Genomic DNA, 22,822 nt, shown 5'->3' with positions numbered 1-22,822 from the left:
TAAAATTAAAGCTCTTTGCATGTGGTGTTTGGTTCTGATGTCTGGATTGTGCAGACCAGGATGATTAGCCAGTTCACTATATGGAATAGCTTTGCTGATTGTGATTTTTTTGAAGATGGGAGAAAAGAGTGGGGGACAAAAAAGTCTTCCCACTGCTGCCTGCCTTGGGCTCTGTACCTCCTACTGCCATTTCACTGGTTCCCCAGTTCCCCTACCTTCCATTGCTCTTGGATCAACAGCTTTCTTAGGGCTGCGGGAGATGGGCAACTGGAAAACAGAAGATGTGCTGGAAAAACTGAGTGAGGAGCACAGAGAAATGGGGGCACAGGAGCAAATTGACTTTGGGGGATGGAGGGAGAGTTGTAAGTGGTTAGGGGAGCCCAGGGTCCAGGAAAAAGGAGAGGGCAGAGGAGCCACGGGCTCAGGTACAATAGTCATACAGGACTTCATGCTTGCCCGCTTCTCTGTGCCACCTTGAACCCCAAGTTCCATTTATTCTGTCTGCACCCCAAGACTTTTACTTGTTTGTTCAGAGGGTCTAGAGTCACAACCGAATGAACTTCCTTTGGCTGGTTGTCGCAGAACTTCTCATCTGGCTACCCATGCATGTTCATCAGGAATGGAGCTCTGCTTGACAAAGCACTTTCTCTGTCAGTTCTCCTCTCTTCCAGTGTTGGGATGAGGACAGTTGGGGAGCATCAGAGAGGCTGGAGAGACAGGAAATCCTGGGGCCTGGAACTTGCTGTCAGCTAAAAATACAAGGAAATGATAAACTTTGTTTAAAAACCAGTTAGTTTCTCAACTGATGTTTACTCAAATGCAACCCACAGAATCATGGAAACGATTTAAATCCTAATTTGGTGCGGACACTCATAAGAATGGCCATATTGAGTCAGATCAATGGTCCAACTAGCCCAGTATCCTGTTCTCCGACAGTGGCCAATTTCAGATGTTTCAGAGGAATGAACAGAACAGGGCAATTTATTGATTGATCCATCCCCTGTTGTTCAGTCCCAGCTTCTGGCAGTCAAAGGTTTAGGGACACCCAGAGCATTGGATTATATTCCTGACCATCTTTTTTTATAACCGTTGAGAGACCTATTCTCCCTGAATTTATCTAGTTCTTTTTTGAACCCCATTACAATTTTTTGTCTTCACAACATCCCCTGGCAACGAGCTCCACATTGGTGTGTTGATGGATTGTGTGTTGTGTGAAGAAGTGGTTCCTTTTGTTTGTTTTTAAACCTGTTGCCTATTAATTTCATTGAGTGACCCCTGGCTCTTACGTTCTATGAAGAGGTAAATAGCACTTCCTTATTCAATTACTCCACACCATTCATGATTTTATAGACATCTAGCATATCCCCACTTAGTCATCTCTTTTCTAAGCTGAGAAATCCTAGTCTTTTTAATTTTTTGTCATGGAAGATGTTTTATACCCCTAATCATTTTTGTTGCCCTTCTCTGTCCTTTTTGCAATTCCAGTATATCTTATTTGAGATGGGGCAACCAGAACTGCATGCAGTTTTCAAAGTGTGGGTGTACCATGGATTTATATAGTGTCATTATATTTTCTGTCTTATCTATCCCTTTCCTTATGGTTCCTAACATTGTTTGTTTTTTTGACTTTCGCTGCACACTGAGCAGATGTTTTCAGAGAATTATCCAGAATGTCTCCAAGATCACTTTTTTTGAGTGATAAGTTAATTTAGATCCCATTATTTTGTATATATAGTAGGAATTTTGTTTTCCAATGTGCATTACTTTGCATTTATCAACACTGAATTTCATCTGCCAATTTCAAGTCCAGTCACCCAGTTTTGTGAGATCCCTTTGTAACTTTTCCAGTCTGCTTTGGACTTAACTATCTTGAGTAATTTTGTATCATCTGCATATTTTGCCACCTCTCTCTCTACCCCTTTTTCCAGATCATTTATGAATATGTTGAATAGTACAGATCCCTGGGGGTACTGCTGTTTACCTCTCTCCATTCTGAAAACTGACCATTTGTTCCTACCATTTGTTTCCTGTCTTTCAACGAGTTACTGATCCAGGAGAGGACCTTCCCTTTTATCCCATGACTACTTACTTTGCTTAATAGCCTTTGGTGAGAGTCCTTGTCAAAGGCTTTCTGAAAGTCTAGGTATACTATATCCACTGGATCACCTTTATCCACATGTTTTTTGACCCTCTCAAAGAATTCTAATAGATTTGTGCGGCATAATTTCCCTTTACAAAAGCCATGTTGACTCTTCTCCAACAAACCATGTTCATCTGTGTCTGAAAATTCTGTTCTTTACTATAGTTTCAACCAATTTGCCTAGTAATGAAGTTAGGCTTACTGGCCTGTAATTGCCAGGATCCCCTCTTCAGCCTTTTTTAAAATTTGGTGTCACGTTAACTCTCCTCCAGTCAAGTAGTACAAAAGGTGATTTAAATGACATACCACAGTTAGTAGTTGTGCAGTTTCATATGTGAGTTCCTTCAGAACTCTTGGGTGAATACCATCTGGTCCTGGTGACTTATTACTGTTTAGTTTATCAGTTTGTTCCAAAACCTCCTCTATTGACACCTGAATCTGAGAGAGTTCCTCAGGTCTGGTCTACACTACAGACTTGCACTGATATAACTAGATCACTCAGGGGTGTGAAAAATCCTCACCCCTGAGTGACACAGTTATACCAACCTAGCCCCCTGTGTAGACAGTGCTATGTCAGCAGGAGAGTTCTCCTGGTATGGAACCCAAAATTCCTGAGCCTCACCATTCCTCTGCTGTCAGCAAATACCTGTGAAACGCACTGGCAGAATGTCTCATCCCCCATTAGTGCTAGTCGTTACAGGGGATGACATCCTGCTCTTGCTCTCAGTTACTCCATTAGTTCAAGTAGCAGAGGTCCGTGCAGTCGATCTAATGACCCAAATAGATGTCAACAGTATGCCATAGAATGGAATTCTTGTGGGTTTTTTCAGTTTGCTTTTTAAGAAACCAAGGAAATTTTTATACATACGCACACACACATAATGTTAAAAGAACATTAGGGTTGCAAAGTCAAGACTAGAATATTAAGAAATGCACAGGCAACCTTAATTCTGACAACCGTAGTGTAGAGAAGTTCCCTTTTGTCTGTAGGACCCTGTCTCGTTTTTTGCGAAAGTTGGAAGATCTCTAGTGAATGAGACAGAGCTGCTGGAAGAAAGAAGATGGTCTTATGGTTAAGGCAATTGAATACTGCCCTAGAGTACTGGATTCTATCCTTGCCCCACCATAGAGTTCCATCAAGTTGCACCAAACCTTTCCCAGGTGGTGACTAATTGTGTGTTCCTCATTTTCTGAGTGCCAAATGTGAGACCCTGGGGTCTGACTTGCAGAAGAACTGAGCATTCCTAGCTGCAACTGAGATCAGTGGAAGCTATGCATTGAATATACATAATGCTAAGTATTCTGTAGAAATCAGGCCCATGGTGTTTCAGTTTGGTGCCCCTTAATTAGTGGAGACTTTTGACCTTTACCTCTGTGCCTCAACTCCATAGAATGGGGATAATACCTCACCTGAGAGCAGTGTTGTGAAAATATATTCATTAATGTGTGAAGCACTTAGATACTATCGTGATAAGAGTCACGGAAAAGCCTATGAGGAAATTAATAATTCTGTTTTAAGAGCAGGATTTTAATAGTGTGCAGTAAAGGGCCACACATTAAACAATGAGGACAAAGCAGAATGATGATCACTGTTCACCCTCTACCTTGAATGAGGTAGTTGTCCTGTGGAAATATGTGATAATGGAATTAAAGACTTTATCATAATGCATTTGCACAAGGGGGGCAAATTAAGATTAATACAACCTAAAGCCAGAAGGAACCATTATAATCATCTAGTCTGATCTCCTGTATAACACAGGCCATAGAAGTTCCTCAAAATAATTGCTAGAGCAGATCTTTTACAAAAAATATCCAATCTGTATTTAAAAATTATAAGTGATGGAGAATCCATCATGACCCTTGGTAACTTGTTCCAGAGGTTAATTACCCTATTATAAATTTACTTCTTATTTCCAGTCTGAATTTGTCTAGTTTCAACTTCCAGCTGTTGGCTCATGTTATATACTTTTCTCTGCTAAATTGAAGTTCATTATTAAATACTTGGTCCCCATGTAGGTACTTATAACCAAGTCACTCCATAGCCTTCTCTTTGTTAAACTAACTAGGTTGAGCTTCTTGAATCTATCACTAGAAGGCAGGTTTTCTAGTCCTTTAATCATTCTTGTGGCTCTTCTTTGAACCCTCCCAAATTTATTATCATCCTTGAATTGTAGACACCAGAACTGCACACAATATTCAAACAGTGGTTACATCAATGCCAAATACAGGGGTAAAATAATCTGTCTACTTCTACTTGAGATTCCCCTGTTTATGCATCCAAGGATGGCATTCGCCTCTTTTGGCCACAGTGCTGCACTGGGAGCTCATGTTCCGCTGATTAGCCACCGTGATCCCCAAATCTTTTCCAGAGTCACTGTTTCCCAGGACAGAGTCCCCCATTGTGTAAGTAGGGCCTACATTCTGTGTTCCTAGCTGTATATATTTACATTTAGCCATAGGAAAACTCAGTGTTTGATTGCGCCCAGTTTACCAAGTGATCCAGATTGCTCTGTATCAGTGACTTGTCCTCTTCGTCATTTACCACTCCCCCAATGTATATGCATCATTTGCAAACTTTATCAGTGATGACTTAGAAGAAAACAAAGTCATTGATAAAAATATTAAATAGCATAGGGCCAGGAACTGATCCTTGTGGGACCCCACTAGAAGTCTACCGGTTTGATGATGATTCCCTGTTTGCAGTTACTTTCAGATAAATTGGTTAGTCTCTAAGCTGCCACAAGTACTCCTTTTCTTCTTTCAAATCTATCATTTAACCAAGTTTAATCCATTTAATGTGTGCCATGCTGGTTTTATTACTGTTTAGTTTCTTTAATCAAAATGCCATGTGGTGCCAAGTCTATTGTGTATCAATGCTGTTATTTCTATCAATCAAACTTGTTGCACAGGCCTCCTTTAATTCTGACATTTCCTACTTTTCAAGTGCTTGACTTTCTAGTCTCTCTTCTTTAAATGTTTTTTTTTTGTATGTAATTAGTGTACTGGTTAATGTCTAGTTCCACATCAGCAGTAGGTTAATGAGTTGTTATTGCCTCTGCCTGAAGAGAGGTATCTAGCTTCCCGGTACTGAAAGCCCCAACTTGGTACTGCATGACATTCTGATTAAAAATCTAGTACAATACAATAACAATAGAGTACACATTAAATGGATAAAGAATTGGTGAACTGATGGATTTCAAAAACAGTGGAGAGTGGAGAATCTGAGAATCCTTATCTAATAGAGCTGTTTCTAGTGGTGTTCTGCAGGGATCAGATCTAGGTTCAAAACTATTCAATATTTTCATCAATGATCTGGAAAGTAAATATAAAATTATTGCTGATAAAATTTACAGATGACACAGATTGGTGGAGTGGTAGATAATGAGGACATTGCAGTCATACAGAACAATCTGGATCACTTGGTAAGCTGGGCCCATTCAAATAAAATGGATTTTAGTAGACCCACATGCCAAGTTATACATCTAGGAATCAAAAATGCAGGCCATACCTACAGAATGGAGGACTGTATCACCGAAAGCAGTGACTTTCTAAAGGATTGTGTCATGGACAAATGACTTAACAGGAGCTCCCAATGCAAAAGTGTGGCCCTGATCCTTGTACGTATGAGCAGGAGTAGGGAGGTGGTTTTACTTCTGTCTATGGCATTGGCGAGACTGATCCTGGAATAGTGCATCCATTTCTGGCATCTACGCTTTGAAAGGGGTGTTTGGAGGAATGCCATAAAAATTACTTGAGGGATGGAAAAAATGTCTTGTGGTGAGAGACTTAAAGAGCTCAATCTGTTTAGCTTAACCAAAATAAAATATAGAGGTAATTTGATCATTATGGGGGAATAGACTGGGCATTAAAGATCTCTTAAATCTATGACAAGAAACTGAATTTGTTTGGCACAGTTTTCGAACAGTGGGGGTGATCTAATAGTCCCTCCTGGCCTTAAAAGTGTGTGAACTTCCACCTGAGTGCAGGAAAGCCAGGCTGCTTCCCACGGTTTTCTGCATCCTAAAAACCGTAGCTGCCAGAGCCCTACAGCTTCTGCTGCTGACATCTATGTGATGTCCATACAAAAAGCTGCAGAATGTTAGAAAATCAAGGTCTTTGCCATGTAATTTAAGTGTGCGCACCTTATAGGTAAGAGGCCTCTCCCAGAGCTTTCCCATGCAATCCAGAAATGTGAAATTGACATTCATAAGGTTCACTGTCTCAAGCTGGGTTCTGAATAACAGTCCTGAGCTGACAAGAGTGATGATTAATTTCATTTGATTGTACTGCTACTTAGCAAAGCTCTGAATAGCAGCAGTGACCAGAACCAGTTGTCTAGAGTCTCAGGAAAGTGACACTACATTAGTAACTTGAGTCACATATGTAAGATCAGATGGTGATTGAGGCAGTTTTTATACAGAACTCTGGTGCTAGGGTGACAGGCACAACACGTAATTATTTAAAAAGTTTAAATATCTGAGAGCTTAAATTCTGCAGTCATGGGGCCTCCTCATTCACCACTTACAAACAAGTTGAATTATTGAGGCTAGTAGATTTCAGGGATTAGCATTGATGTATTGCTGTAAGCTGATGTTGACTGCTGTAGTTGGAGGCTTCATCTGCGGACTTTCAGAAACCTACAGCCTCCTTAACTAAGCTAGATATGTTGGCTCACATTCTGCTGACGTTGTGTAGCAGGATGTATCTAGTTGGACCAGGATGATATACCTATTTTACGGTATCTGTATCCCCAGGGAGTCCAACCAAATGCAAACAGAAAAGTGTTAATGTGTTTGAAGTTTTCAGTAGCTGATGTGACTGCTCAGTAGTGAGAAGCCAGCATAGGTGTTGGGCAGGTCACTGGTGTGTTTACAGAAAGCAGGCAATGTTGCTGTCTTGTGAGGAAGGTGATGTAGGGTATATTCTGGTCTTGTCAAGTCACTCGCACTCGCGTGATAAGAGGACTGGATAGGGGATGGGTAGGTGGGTGTAGGTGGCACATATAGATTTGATAGTATGAAGATTAGTAGGTTGAACAGTGTAATTAAGAACACAGATACTATACGTGCCCTGCCACGTGCAGGCATAAAATTCAGTCTTCAGTTTGAATGACAGGTGGCTTGGGAGACCGTTAAAGTTGCTTAAGCTACTTTGATTTTTGCATTTTCCCTCTTTCCAATTTTGTTCTTAGAATAACCTCCAAATTGTCTGGCTTTCAGATGTTGTTTTTTAATCTGCAGTGCTCTTTTGTCCTCCTCATAAAGTACTACTATGTATATGAAACCTTAACTTAAGCTCTTCTTTTGTCTGCTGGACCATATCATAAAACCCATACCAGACCCAGGGGGACATCTGGAATCATGTAAAAACTGGATTTAATAACTAAATAGAATACATCGTATGGTTAAGCACTTGAATCAAAATCGTTGCATATCTGTATTACAATAGGTCATTATTACCTGGTTGTGTTTCTGCAGGCCTCTTGCCTCGTACAGTTAAACAGTGCCCAATGAGTGAGGCAAAGGAACTGTTAATTGAACAGTGAGGAGGCAAAAGTACTGCCTCTGGGCACCAGATGAAGCAGGGGTCTCGTGGATATAAATGTGATTGTGTTCTTGAAGATAGTGTCACTATCACCCAGATTTATGGGGACACAGTTAAGAATGCACATCCTTCCTTAACTTTGGCATTTCCGAGTTGTGAGCGCTTCTGTGTAGTTTTTTACTTTCCAAGGTTATTTTTAAAGAAATCCATTTTAAATTTTTAAAGAAGAAAAATATATTTGTTGACAAATACATGGTGGTAATGCACACCGGAAGGAGTAATTTGAACTCCTTTGACATGCTGGGAACTATATTATCTCTAACCAATCAGGAAAAAATCCTGGGCTCTACTGAGAATAAATTTTCATTGAAACTTTACAGTGTGCAGCACCAGTTAAGAAAAACAAAACTGCTAGAACACACATACAGTGGGATGAGAAATAATTCTGGGAATATTATGATGTCATTGTATAAATGACTTCACGTGCAATTTCTGGGCCTCCCTCTCAAGATGCATATACCAAAATAGTGGTGGTTCAGAGAGATGGAGTGAAAATGATTAGAGGCTTGGGGAGATTGGGACTGTTCAGTTGAGAGAGCAGATGAGTAAGAAGAATACAAACTAATGAATGGAGTAGACAAAAGGTTGGTTAAGATGCCCTTATTAAACTTTTCTCATAATACAGGGGCAAGGAGACCTTCAATGAAACTGAGAGGCAGCAAATTCAAAACTTATAAAGGAAATTATTTTCTTATTATCCATATAAATAACCTATTTTGAATCCAGCTAAGCTCTTGGTCTCAATAAGATAAGTTCCACTGATTGATTATGTGTGTGTATATAATCAATACAAATTTCTTTTAAAGGTAGATAAATCCTCTTGCTTCAGGCATAAACCAAACCACTGTTTGGAATTTGGAAGAAACTTCCCCCTTGGGCAAGTTATTCCATAATTGTCCACTCGGTGGCTGCTTGCATCTCCCTCTGAAGCATCTGGTACTGGTGGCTGTTGGCTACAGGACACTGGTTTAGGTGGACCATTGGTCTTATGCATTGACAATTCCTGTTCCCGTGTAATAGGAAGCTGTCTGGAATATGGATCACTGCCTTCTTGCAGAATTCCCCAAATCTTTTAGTACAATCTAGAATTACATACGAAATTGTTACACCCCCATGTGTGATACTATTAGAATAGTGGGAAACAGTTGTTTACAAAAACACCCAGGAATTATTTTAAATATAGCATGGATGAAATACTGTCTTTAAATGGTTATAACTGCTAAATGCAGACAGATTTTCACCCAAACACCAAAAGGTCATGTGACCTAAGGATTATCTCTTTCCTCAGCATCAAGTTTCTACCACCCCTTGTACTCAAGTGCCAGAAAGGCTTGTTAAATAAATCACATTTTTTTTAAAATGATTTTATTCTGAAAATATGGCAAAATCGTTTTTGGTCTGACTTTAAAAAAACAAAACAAAAAAAAAACTCTTGGGTAGACCGACCTGGAGAATTTCTGGCTTTAAGGTGAGCATTTGGCAAAGTTATAAATAATGGAAAAATTAAAGGAGATCCCTTCAGTAACCTTTACTGGAGGTGTTGCAACATACTCTGACTATAAGAGAGAGGTTGGTCCAGGTCCATGACTGGGAGTTTTGGCAGCTCCACTGCTGACTTGCTGTGTAATTTTGGGCAAGTCACTTCATTCAACTCTGAGTGCCTCAGTTTCTGTATGATGAAGATGATACTAATCTTTCTGTAAAGCTTTCCTAGATTTATAGATGAAAAGCCACTGCACAAGAACTAAAAGCCAACTCCTTTAAGGCCCTGGGCCTTGGTGAGGAAAGCAGAACAAACTAAATGAGTTTCTAGGCCACATTGCTCTGATGAACAATATTTGGTGCAAAAATATTTGTGAAAACTTTTCTTTCGTAAAAAACATCCTATTTCTTAAACTAATTAACTCTTTACAATGTCCCCACAAACTTGCCTTCTAGCCAAGGGTCACATAAACAAAATTTCCAGTTGATCAGTTTCATTTTGTCTGAGTGGTAGAGACTCTTATAATGGAAAGAGTTTTCCCAGTGATTGCACATGTGCATCCCGTTCTTGGTGTCTGTGCACACAGCACATGGCCATCAAACTTTTTTTTAACCGATAGGGCAGCTCAAGCACCTACTGCTGCCACACATTAGTGTGTGCAGGTATAAAGGGCAGAACTACTCCTATCCTCCCTCAGTTCCTTCTTGCTGCCCTTGACAGTTGTTGGAGCCCCTGTTCATTGCCAGAATGGCTTTCTCTGTGCCCTGGTCCCTGGGCTTCAAGCAGTGTGCTTCTTGCTCAAAGCCTATGCCAGTGAGCGACCTGTACAGTAGTTGTCTTAAGTGCCTGGGCGAAGCATACATGAAAGAACAGGAATTCAATCCTAGAATGAAAAAGTTTAGGGAGGTGGCATTCAGACCACCATCAGAGCTGCCCAGTCCAGTTTGGTGCTGAGTGCTGCAGCTTCAGTGAGAAGCGAGCCTGCAGCATTGTCAGAGTCCTGGCACTGATCTCCTTCATACATGCTGAAGAAGAAATAAAAGTCTTCCAAAGAGGCTCTGACCAGGAGAAGATCTCCACCCTCTAAGTCTGGTAAGAGAACAAGTTGAATGGAGTGCATCTGATATGTAAGCACTCCCCGTCCAAGTCAGTGCCTTAGCCTTTGAGCCCATCATCAACTTCAGCGGCACCACAGCAAGGTACAATCTCCATGCTGGCTACCCCGGAGGCATTTACTGTGGCAAAGAATTTGCTCTGCCTCTTGGTGCTGATGCTGCAGGAGTTGGATCTCCCAGCACTGTTGTCCTGTCTGGTACCAGCACGAACAGTGAAACTTGCAAGACTACACCAGCTGCCTAATTCCTAGACAGTCAGCCCAGTAGTACTGTCTAAGGGGAAGCCAGCAATGATGGTGACACTTCACTCATCACCAGATTCTCAGTGCTGGTCCCCAGCACCAACTGGAGCAGCCCCTCCATGGTCAGAGGAAGGGGAAACTTTGTCATCAGACTCAGAGGTCGGATCTTACATCTCACAACCACAGAGCAGAACCCACCAGTCCCCTCTGAGATCCTCTCTCTCTGCCTACCATTGTGACCCCATGGTGGGAGCTACCATGGAAATCATGTCAGGAGGTCACTGGGGTCCAACCCCATATCAGTGGCCTTTTTGGAACCTCTGGGATTTCCCCCCTAGCTTCTAGATCCCCCCCTTGTCATGCCTACTCCTTGCCCTCATCTACGTAGGTGGTGTCCTGGCACTGAGCTGCTCCATTTTCAGTGTCCAGTACCAGGCCTGGTACTGAGCATCAAGAGGTGGCACTGGAAGCAGAACAGCCTGTGGAAGAAATTCAGCCCCCTCAGTGTTGGCTTCCTCCTCCTGCTCTTTGGACGAGGCAGTTTCCTCGGAGGCAACTTCACCCCCTCCTGGTGACTTTCAAGCTTATTGGGAATCATTAGAGGGTGGCTTCAGACTTTGGGCATTCATGTTTGAGAAAGTCAGGGAGTCCTCACGTCTGACATTTTATTAGGGACAGGTATCTCTAGAGTAGCACTGCTAGTTAATGAGGCAATACTAGCGCCTATGAGGTCTCTGTGGCAGACCCTTCATTGCCTCCCACCTCAAAGCAGGCAGAGTGAAAGTCCTATGTGCCTTTCCAAGGCTTTGAATATCTTTACTCCCACCCACCTTCAGGGACATGTGTCGTTACAGCAGCTAATGTGTGTGTAATAGGGCATCTGGCTGTGTCCTATCGTCCCTCTTCCCCCAAAATCAAAGGACACCAAGAGACTGGACTTTTTTGGAGGAAGATTTATTCAACTGGGGCATTGCAGATTTAAATTGCCAACCAATAAACTCTGCTGGGGTGGTATGATTTTAATTTCTGGGGCTTCATGGAGAGGTTCAAAACTGCTTCCTGAAAATGCTAGGCAAGAATCTCTTCCTTGGTGAATGAGGGCAGGCTTTTAGTGAGAACACTGCTGCACGCTGGACTGGACGCAGCATTCTCAGCATCTAGAACCATGGCTTCTGTGGTTGCCATGAGGGAGATCCCTTTTGGTTACAGTCTTCTGGTCTTCCCAGCAAAGTCCAGAATACTATTCAAGACTTGCCTTTTGAGAATCTTTCTCTGTTCTCAGACCAGGTGGACAGCAAGCTCCATGGGCTGAAGGACCACCTTAAAGTCCCTAGGTTTGTACACTCCTTCTCCAGTCAAAAAGCACTGTCGACTTTAGCACACACACCTCTGGTAGGACCTATCAAAAAAAGAAGTCTGGGGTCATAGGTGCAGGTCTCCCCTTCCTGCTGCTTTGGCTCCAGCTCCAGGCCCTTCAAGACATCATCCAGAAAGTGCCAAACAGTCATTTTGGTGGACCAGTCAAGGTCACCATACCAGTCTCCATCTCTCCAGACCCAAATTTCCCCACTTTTGCAAACACTCTGTCCCACTTCCTTGGTGCTTGGTCCCAAATTACTTCGGACCAGTGTGTCTTGAGCGCTGTGGAGGTGGTCTGTACCTTCCAGCTTGTTTCAATCCCTCCGTCCCCCTTCAGGGACCGCTCTCACAAGGAACTCTTCCAGGAGGTACAATCTCTCCTTCCATGGGGGCCTTAGAGGACTTCTACAGTGTCTCAGAGGGGTGGGGTTTTAGTCCCTCTGTTCCCTTTTGGGATTAGAAAAGGGATGGGGGAGCAGGTTCTCAGACCAATTTTAGTTCTGCGTCTACTTAACAAATTATTTAAAGTGATGGTGTTGCATGTTTACCTTAGCTTCTGTTGCCCCCACAATTCAAGGAGGAGATTGGTATGCTGCCCTCAACTTTAAGGATATCTGCTTTCATATGGCAGTCAACCAAGCTCACAGGAAGTACCTCAGATTTCTAGTAAATCAAAAATATTACCAGTTCCCCATACTACCATATGGCCTGTCACCACCTCCCTGAGTCTTACAAAAGTTACGGCAGTAGTAGCTGCGTCCCTCAGAAAATCGGGAGTTCATTTACCCTTACCTAGACAACTGACTTGTCAAGGGCTGATCCAGACTGCAAGTACAGTGCAGTGTATAGCTCATCCAGTCAATATTCAGTGCTCTGGGACTGCTAGTCAATGTCAACAAGTATCTCCTCTCCCTAGTCCAGAGGATACAGTTTTATAGGAGCTGTACTGGACTCTACTCAAGACAGAGCTTTTCTTCCAGATTAAAGGTCTCAGGCAATTTGATCAATTGTTATAAACATGGAAGCTCACCCGGTCACAAGAGCATGAAACCATTTGAAGCTCCTGAGGCATGTGCCCTCCTGCATTTACATGGTTCAATACGCCAAACTGCACCCTAGAATTCTACGGGGTGGGCTGATGTCAGTCTTTGCTGAGCTGTCATCTAGACTCAGTGGTGAGGGTGCCTTCCTTAGTCCTCACCTCCCTAGATTGGTGGATAAGTTCCCTTTGCTGGCCCACAACACATACCCTTGGCTGGGGAGGCCCATCAGGCTTCTCTACAGACTCAGGGTTTATGGTCCCCAGAGAACTTACCTTTACACATCAGCATCAGAGAGCTGAAAGCTGTCAGACCGGCATACCAAGTGTTTCTGCTACCGATCAAAGGAAACAGCCTGTTAGTCCTCACAGACAACACAGCAACAATGTTCTACCTCAACATGCAGGGAGGAGTCCTCTTCTCTACTCTGTCAAGAGACAGCTCTGCTTTAGGAGCTCTGCATTGCCAACTCTATAGATATAGAAGCTTCTTGCCTCTGGGGGGGGGGGGGAAGGCAAAATAATTTAGCAGACTGCCTAAGTTAATCATTTACAAGTTACCACAAGTGGTCTCTTCATCCAGATATGGCCAAATACATCTTCCATCACGGTGGGTTTCTCTTGCTAGGCGTAGTTGCATCAAGAACCAACAGAAAGTCAGCAGTTCTGTTCTCTGCAGTTCCCCGACAGACATGTTTTTGTAGCACTGTTCAGGCAAGCTTCTCTGTGCTTTTCTGCCAATCCCTGCGTATTCACATGGTATTTACTAAAGATAAGACAAGACAGGACGAGGCAAGAGTCTAACTTATATCCCCAGTGTGGGACTCCGAACATTGGTTCTCCACTCTCCTGGCATTGTCTGTGAATCCTCCGGTCTCGCTTCCACTACACTTGGACCTAATCTCCCAAGACCACGGTTGCCTATTCCACCTGAGCCTACAATCCATTCATTTAACTGTATGGATACTCCTGGCTAGATATTAGAGAGCAGTCTTGCTTGAAAGAGATTTAAGAGATCCTGCTAAATAGTAGGTGGCGTTTTACAAGAGCTACTTACCTTTCTAAGTGGAGACTTTTTTGCATCTTGTCTCACCAGTATGTGATATCACTGTCCTGTTCTTTGGTTCAACATATTCTGGACTACTCATTGTACCTGAAACACCAGCTGTTGGCTGTTAGTTTGATCAAAGTACACATGACAGCTGTTTCAGCCTTCGACCCAAAGGTGGATAATTGCTGTATTTTCTTTAATGATGTGTCCATAAGGTTTTTGAAAGGCCTAAATCAAATGATATCCTCAGGTGCAAGACCATGTTCCTCTGTGCGATCTAAACTTAGTGTTATCAAGACTTATTGGTCCCTTGTTTGAGCGTTTGGCTACTTGCTCTCTGCTGCATCTATCAACAAAGGCGGCATTTTCAGTTGCTGTCACCTTGTCTGACCAGTAGGACAGCTGTGTTACCTTTATGTCTCTGCCTCTCCGTACTATATCCTTTAAGGACAAGGTTTACCTGTGTCCTCATTGAGGTTCATCCCAAAGATAGTGTCATCCTTCCATATCAACTAGCCAATTTATGTGCCTGCGTTTTACCTGAAGCCACATTGGAGCAGGGAAGAGGAGTGTTTATATACCCTGTATGTCAGGAGAACCCTGGCAGACAAACTTGATGGCTTTTCTTATAGCATTACAAAATTAGTTGCTAAAGGGAATGCAGTGAATGGTGTCATAGTATGAAATCTAAACAGCAATATTAATTGATTTTTTTTTAAAGACCTAAAGGGATTGTTATGATCGTAGAGTCAGACCTCCTGCATCAAATCCAATAATTCATGTTTAAACTGGAACAGATCTGTTAGAAAGATATCTAGGGATGGATTTTCTAAAGGGCGCTAAGCACACCTAAAAATCTGTCCTCCAGTCTTGACTTAGACTCCAAAATGATGGAGTCTATCGACCACATGCTTTTGTAAGTTGTTTCAATGGTAAAATACCCTTGCTGTTGAAAATTTGTCTTATTTCCAGTTTGAATTTTTCTGACTTCTGCTTCCAGCCATGGGATCTCATTATGCCCTTGTCTGCTACATTAAAGGGTCCTCTACTATTGGATATTTTCTCCCCCATGTAGATACTTAGAGACAGTGATCAAATCACCTGTTTGCTTAAGCTTTGAAACAAGCTAATACATTGGACCCCTTCAGTCTCTCAGGCAAACAGGTTTTCCAAACTGTGAATCATTCTTACAGGCCTTCTCTGAGCCCTATCCAGTTTTTTCAACATCATTTTTGAAGTGTGAATACCATGATGTGACATGATATTCCAGTAACAGTCTCTCCAGTGCTGTATGGAGGTAATATTTACTCTTACGCATTATTCAGCACATCTGTCTGATAACTTGTACAGCCTCTGGTCACATTAGCCCTCCTAGCCACAGCATTGCATTGGGAGCTTGTGTTCAACTGGATGTTCTTTTTAGCATCTCTGCTCTCAAGGATGTGGTCAGCTGTCCTGAAAGTATGAGGTAAAAATTCACCCAAAATTTCACATGCTGTATGTAAGTCCAGGGTTGAAACTCTTTGGAAAGTTTGGGAGTAAATTGGATAAAACATTTAGGGTAATAAATGAACTTTTGGTTCTTGGAAATCATTCTAATGCTCCTTTTGGATCCTCACATCTTCAAAATAGCTTAATGTTGATATTTAAAACATCTTCCACGCTGTTGGTCCTGGAGAGCACTGATGCCTATGATTGTCTGAGGAGATAATGGTGCACTCTGATAGCATGTGAGTTAGATAGCCGAGTGCGGTGTCAGTGCATTATTTGGATGCGTGCATTATACTAGGATCTGGGAAAAAGGTTGGATGAGAAGCAGGGGAAGATGAATGTGGGAATGACTGAAAAAAGGAGTTAATGAATGGTGGGGGAGGAAGGAGCTCTGAGCAGTGGTAGGTATCTGCACCAGGGAGGTGAGATTCCAGCAACTGGACTTGGAACAAGGGCATGGCTGGATAGGGTCTGTGGAGGTGTCAGGTAAGTGTTGGATAAATGTATTTCTGCATTGCATATACTAATCAAATTGATGCATATTTCATAACTGTCACATAGCCCCAATGTGAATAGCCGTGGTGGGTGGGTGGGGGTGTGTGTGTTTGAAAGAGTGGCGGGGGGGGTAGACACAAACACATGGAGGGGAAGGCATCTCTTTGGGGAGAGGGAAAAGCCACATCTGAATTTAAGGGGATGTCTGAGAAGAGTGGGTTCCAATTCCTGCTGACTCCCAGTATCGACTGGGACTCCTGTCACTGAGCAATTCTTAAACATTTTTAAATACTTAAGGAAATTCCCAGACCCAAAAAAAAAAAAATCATCAATCTGGAGTGAAAGTTGGAATAATCTTTGGATTAGTCAAAAATCCTTTAGGCGGCCTTTTAATTTTCTCAAACATTAGCCTGGAAGTTCCAAGTGCACATTCCGTGGGCATGTTTCATTTTGCTAAAAACCCCACAAAATATTGAAAAGTCTGCAAATGAATAGTTAAGGCCACAACAAACATAACTCTGCCCATGGAGTGGCAGCCCGAAGAGTAGCCAGAGACTTAGACAGCCTTACCTTTTCATTGCAACAGCAATCAATAAAACTTTTAGACACTATTAGACAAATGGCGTCTTGGAGCCATGTGCAGTCCTTGGAAAAAACCTTTTTTTATCAATTACTGATAAATAGCAGACAGAGGTCAATCATTTCCCCCTGCTTAAAGAGCCCGTGTGGCACCAGATATACATCTGAGCATAGCGCTAATGTGTCCAAACTCCTAGAGCAATATAATGAAATATGGCAAGGCTATGGAAACAATATAAGTGTTGAGGTGATGAAGCATCATGTTTGGTATTCAGGGCACATGTGAAACCAATTATAAAAGCATTCTCTGTACTCCTCATTTTCAACGTTCTACTCAAACTGTACAAGTACAATATCTTCTCCAAAGAGGGAGCGGAGTTACGGTGGTGGCGATCTTAACTGCTTTTGCAGACATGCCAGCACTTGCTGGTCAGCTTTTATTGTGAAGTGGAACCTTAACCTGGAAATCCCAGGTTTTCTGTCCTTTTTTCACCCCCGAACAAATAAATGATTGATGAACAAAGTTTTTTGTCTGGGAATTTTTATTTCTACTCCCATCATACCTATCTGCTTATGCCCTTTCTAGGGTGCTGTCTTGTCTCCCATTTCTCATCTCTTCACCAAGCTAAGTGGATTTAGCTCTGACTCCCTCAAGAACTTGACCAGCCTGGTCCCTGGAGTGTGTCTGTGGCTCTTCTCTGATCTCCCCGAATCTGTCTCTCTCTTTCTGAGATTGAGGGGCCCACAGCTGAGCATGGTCTCCCAGGTGGGGTCTCCCTAGAGACACAGAGGGACTACCCCTCCCTTCTCTGGGACATTAAGCCTCTGGTAGTGAGGACTCCACCCTGTTAATTTTGGTACATGTTGGGGCCTGCCCCATATGACACTCTCTCTCCCCCTCATCCCGGTCCCAGGTGCCGGATGTGTTCGCTGACGTTCTATTCCAAGTCGGAGATGCAGATCCACTCCAAGTCTCATACGGAGACAAAGCCACACAAGTGTCCTCACTGCTCCAAGAGCTTCGCCAACAGCTCCTACCTGGCCCAGCACATTCGCATCCACTCAGGGGCCAAGCCCTACACGTGCAGCTACTGCCAGAAGGCCTTCCGCCAGCTCTCCCACCTGCAGCAGCACACACGGTAAGGGTGGAGAAGGCTGGGGCCTTGTGCACTGCATGTTGCCGTCATCCCAGCATGCTGCAAACACACTAGGCTGGGCAGTCACTGTTTCCCATAGGCTGGGTACCTCCTCCACACACCAGATCTGTAGTGGTGCTCCCAAACATATGGGACCTGTTGCCATAGTGAAGGCCAGGACAGCCTGTTCTTAGGGGTGTCTGAAGAGAGGTGATACTTCCTGTGAACCCTAGCCTGACGTTATCAGTGGGAGTCTTGAGTAGGTATAGGGCTGTCCACTTCCCCCTCACCCCCAACATAGCTCTACCTGTACCACCACCTGTCTTGCTACCCCTCTGCTATTCCAGTCCTGGGCTTCGCACACACAGTTCTGCCAATGCCCCTCAGTCGAGACTGTCCAGCTCCTCTCTCTGGCCCCCTGGTGCAGACAGGCCTTGGTTTTGTACACCCTGGGGGCATGTGGATTCAGTCCACGTCTGGAGTTCCTACGTGTAGCCAGGTAGCGTGGTGCTGTCCCACCCCCTTCGTGCCCTCCTTCCATCCACACTAGCCAGATGGTGGTCGTGTCCAACTGCTGCTGCTCCTCCTCCTCTTCGGCAGGATCCACTCCAAGCTTCACACAGCGATTGTCAAGCCGCACAAGTGTCCTCACTGCTCCAAGAGCTTCGCCAACACGTCCTACCTGGCTCAGCACCTCCGCATCCACTCGGGGGCCAAGCCCTACAGCTGCCGCTACTGCCAGAAGGCCTTCCGCCAGCTCTCCCACCTGCAGCAGCACACACGGTAAGGGCCACAAGAGGCTGGGGCCTGGCCCTGGCCCGGCCCGGCCCCCCCACCGCCGGCATGCACCTGTGGAGTACGCGCGCCGAGCATGCGGGGGGCGGGCAGGGGATGCGGCAGGCTGCACCCCCAGGAGGACGCGGCCCACCAGAGAGAGGATGGAGTGGAGGCTGCGCAGGAGACACTGACCACGTCAGGGCAGAGGTGGGCACATTCTGGCCTTGGGGGATCCTTGGTCTTGCACCGTGGGGGGCACAGAGAGAGAGACATTGGTCATGAGGGATCCCAGCCTGGCACTATGGGGGTTGGGCACTGAGACTGAGTGTGTGGAAGCTTTCCCTGGCATTGCAGGGGGCACAGAGACACAGATATCACCCTGAGAGGCAGAGATTGTGTGCACCCTGAGCAGGAGCGCGTCTCTTGGCACTTTGTGGGGCAGAGGTGAACCTTAGTCATGCGGACGCCTATGCTGGGGACAGAGAACCTGGACATGCAGCCACTTCTCCTGGCACTGCTACAGATACCAAGCTGGCCTGTCACTTCTGTCCTTGTCATCCTCTGTACCCAGTCTGATCCTAGATAATCTCCCCAGTTTCTCTTCTAGCTGGGCATAGGAGCAGAGCAGGGCCCCCTTGGCTCAGTGAGGTTAGAATAGTGTCTGTGGGTAGCATCGCACCCATCCCTGCTTGAGTGGCTATGGGATCTTGTCAGGGCATCAGGCCATGGGGATCCATTTCGACTTCCTGTTCACTGCTTCCCATTTGTGCTCTTCCTCCCTGACAGCATCCACACTGGGGACCGACCCTACAAATGTGCCCACCCAGGCTGTGAAAAGGCTTTCACCCAGCTCTCCAACCTGCAGGTAAGGGGGTGAACTCACCCCAAGCCCCAGTGGAGGGAGCACACAGCGCTGCAGGGGAGGAGAGCAGAGAAATCCAGGGAGGCTGCTCCAGGTGTGGTGGAGTTGCAGCAGAGGAGGAGACTTGCAGCATTGCCACCCCAAAAAACAATTCAAGCCCCATAATATTACGAGATTTTGAAAAATTTTGGGTTCTTTTCATTTGCTGTCTGGCTTTTGAGGTCACGTGTTCAACCTTTTCTTTCCTATGATACTCCAGAGCTGGGGATCTCAGGAAATCACCAGATATCATGAAACTTGTGGTAAAATCACAAGAGCTGGTAGCACTGCCCTTGCCCCCATGGTGTGGAGGGAAAAGAGAAGGGCTGGGGGACCAGAGGGATCAGAGATGTCACTGGTCGTGGGCTAGACTGTTGGCTTCTTTAGTGCCATGGAAGAGGGGGTGAGCAGCATGTTAAGGGACGTCGTAGGCGACGTTAAATGTGGAGGAGCTATAAACAGCAAGGAATAAAAGGGCTGTGGAAGAGTTGTTCGGTATATAGGGCTAAAGTGAGTCAGGAATGGTGAGAGCCTAGGAGAGCAGTGTAGGATGTAAGAAAGGAGTTGAGAGGAAGGGGATGGGAGTAGGGAAGGACAGAGGAGAAGGGTAAGGGTGGAGCCTGTTGAGGATTGGGAGATTCCCCTCTTCACATACTGCCAATGAACCAGCAGGAGGGAGACTGGGATGGTGGGGGACAAGAACTGAGAGCTCCTCCCCAAGGAACTAGCCCAGAGCCCAATCACTTGGTTATACTGGGAACAAGGAGGCCTGTGGCCTGAGAGGGAGTAGGTCATGAGAGGGCATCTTCAGCTCTAACATCCAATTCCCCTCCCCGCCCATGCTCTCTCCATCCTTCCTCCACCCCTCTGCAGTCCCACAGGCGGCAGCACAACAAAGACAAACCGTTCAAGTGCCACAATTGCCACCGTGCGTACACAGATGCTGCCTCGCTGGAAGTTCACCTGGCTACGCACACAGTGAAGCATGCCAAGGTGTATACCTGCTCCATCTGCAGCCGGGCCTACACCTCAGTGAGTACCACTGAAGGCAGGGTAGGCATGGAAGTACTCCCCCGGTGGGCAGAGATTTAGTCCTCAACCCTGAGGAGGTGCTGGGTGGGAGAGGTCTCAAGATCTGTCCCCAGTGGACCACTGATGCCTGCTTTCCCAGGAGCTCGCTCTCACCTTGATTCCTCCCTTCCTCCCCTCCCCAGGAGACGTACCTGATGAAGCACATGCGGAAACACAACATCCCTGACCCACAGCAGCAAGTGGCGCAGGCCCAAGTTCAGGCCTCCCAGCAGCAGCACTTCCAGCCGCAGGGTGGTGGGGCAGTGGGGGGCCCTTCTGGAGACACTAACCCCCCCAACCCTCCATCCCATTGCTCCTTTGACCTGACCCCTTACAAGACTTCAGAGCACCACAAGAACATCTGCCTCACTGTCAGCACCAGCACCATCCAGGTGGAGCATCTCTCCAGCTCCTAAGAGAGACTTTGACCCAGGGAGCAAAAAACCTCTCGTGCATAGCCTGTGCCCAGGGGCAATGGCCTCTCCTTGTGCAACAGCCTCTGGCCTCTCCTTGTGCAACAGCCTCTCCTGGCAGTGTACCCTGTTAATGGCAGCCCCTGGAGTGATAGCCTGTCTCCACAGGCATCTTATGCAACTGCCTGCTCCAAAGAGGGGATACTCTAGCCTGCAAGAGCCCCTTTCCAGTGCTGGGAGCCACCTCTCTCACACAAGCCCCTGAGTTCACACTCAAAGGCCTAATTTTTGCCTCTGTATAATTTTAAAATGTGGCTTGAAAGCAGGTGGAGGGGGCACCTTCTGGGCCACACGTGGTGGGGTGGGATGGGATGGAAAGAGGCTATTAGTGTGCAGAGTGGCTTGGATGCATGCTGGCAGCAGGGCATGGAAGGTTATGACAGAGTTCACAGTGATGGGTTTTTTTAGGATTTCCTTATGTGGCTAAAGGAAAACATTCATTCCCCTTTCCTACTTGTGAAAGTGAGAAGGGGTGACTTCTCCAGCTCCAGGCTAGGATAATTCCCCTGGGTGAAAGGGAGAACTCTTGGGGACAGGGGAGGTGAGGCGTATTCCTTGGGCTTGACATTGCCTAAGCTGTTGGCGGATGTGGGAGGTCTGCAATTTCTCTTCTCCCCCACTGGAGAACACGGGCAGGGTCTGTGTGTGGTCCAGCTGCCCCGTCTGCCACCCAACTGTAGGAGAGAGAGACGACCCCCCCCCCCCTCCGAAGATCCAGGGGGGTGGGTTCCAGGTCACTGCTGGGCCTGCCCTTTGTGGATAATGCAATAGTAGCTTAGTCTCCATCTCCCCCAAAAAGTCTGCGGGCAGCATCAGGAAACCAAAAAAGCAGTGGGAGGATAAGAGACTGCCACAATGCTTATTGCCCACCCCTCCCATGTCCCCTTCCCAGGAAGGAGAGGCAGGGGTTCTGACCCTCACCCTTCCTCCCCTCAGTTTCAGCAGTCTGTCTTCTGGTTCCCAAAGGAGGAGGCGGAACAGACCAGCCTCTTCAAGGAGCCAGCAGGAGGCAGGAAAAGGCTAATTCCTCCTGCTTGTGTCTCTCCGAGGGCATTCTTCCAGGCTCCCTCTTGCCAAGACGGGCTGGACTCACATGGTAATGGTGGCCTCTTTTAGAACCAGGACCAGATGGATTCGCTAGACGGTGGACAATTGAGGGAAGGGAACAGACCCCCCACAAGGAGAGACCAAACCAATGAGAAGGGGGAGCCGCCAAGAATAAACTGAAAGCCCCTTGAATTTATTAAAAAAAATCTATTTCCTACCCCTGGCCCGCTCTGTTCTTGCTGTAACTGTTTCTATCTCTCTGTTTATAAAATGCATTATCCAGGCAAATTTTTATTTTCAATCTTTGTGGTGTTCCCCCCCTCCCTTTCTCTTTTTGTCTTTGAGTTTTTTTTTCAATGTCCCCTTTTTTTGGTCCATATGGTTTCTGGATTATCATGTAACTATCTGTCTGGCTTTTAATTGGATCATGAAGGCTGGCTCAGAAGAAAGAGAACAAGGAAGCAGGGGAAAAATTATTTATTGAGATTAAACCCCCAAACCCCAAGATCCTGTATAAACTACTGGGGGAGGGTGGGTGTTTTACAACTATGTATAGAAAGAAATTGGTATAAAAGGCTTACTGGGGCATGGAGGTGCTGGTGTGAGCATGAGCATCTTTCTGGCTCTATGCACAAGATAAGCGGGCGAGAATTGTGTGTTCCTTCATGTGTGCACCAGCACATCTATGTGAGCAGCTGTATAAATGTGCATCTCTGCCTCTGAGTTTGAACAGTTCTGACAGAGAGGAACATACCCCTCCCTCTGTGTGCTGGGCATGAGTGGGCTGGAGTTGTGAGCATTATGTCCTTATGCTCCTAT

At 45.4% G+C, this 22,822-nt stretch overlaps 1 protein-coding gene across 9 annotated transcripts in view; it reads left to right on the top strand.

Moving 5' to 3' along the window:
• ZNF384 (zinc finger protein 384) overlaps positions 1-22,304 on the top strand; it is a 30,697-nt gene extending 8,393 nt beyond the window's left edge. For 6 of the 9 annotated variants that reach the window (XM_073311384.1, XM_073311391.1, XM_073311397.1 and 3 more), the window contains 6 exons: positions 17,513-17,737; positions 18,335-18,517; positions 19,298-19,376; positions 20,286-20,444; positions 20,627-20,875; positions 21,893-22,304. In XM_073311384.1, the coding sequence (XP_073167485.1) occupies positions 17,513-17,737; positions 18,335-18,517; positions 19,298-19,376; positions 20,286-20,444; positions 20,627-20,875; positions 21,893-22,072 (1,075 nt within the window). In that variant the 3' untranslated portion in view covers positions 22,073-22,304. Of the gene's footprint in view, positions 1-17,512; positions 17,738-18,334; positions 18,518-19,297; positions 19,377-20,285; positions 20,445-20,626 lie in introns of all 9 variants that reach the window. The other 3 variants (XM_073311372.1, XM_073311366.1, XM_073311415.1) reach the window with 3 other exon arrangements.
• The last annotated feature ends 518 nt before the right edge of the window (positions 22,305-22,822 follow it).

This window comes from Lepidochelys kempii, chromosome 1 (assembly GCF_965140265.1).
Source record: "Lepidochelys kempii isolate rLepKem1 chromosome 1, rLepKem1.hap2, whole genome shotgun sequence".
NCBI lineage: Eukaryota > Metazoa > Chordata > Testudines > Cheloniidae > Lepidochelys > Lepidochelys kempii.
Note: the sequence above shows the minus strand (reverse complement) of the source record. Positions and strands in the feature narration are given on the sequence as shown.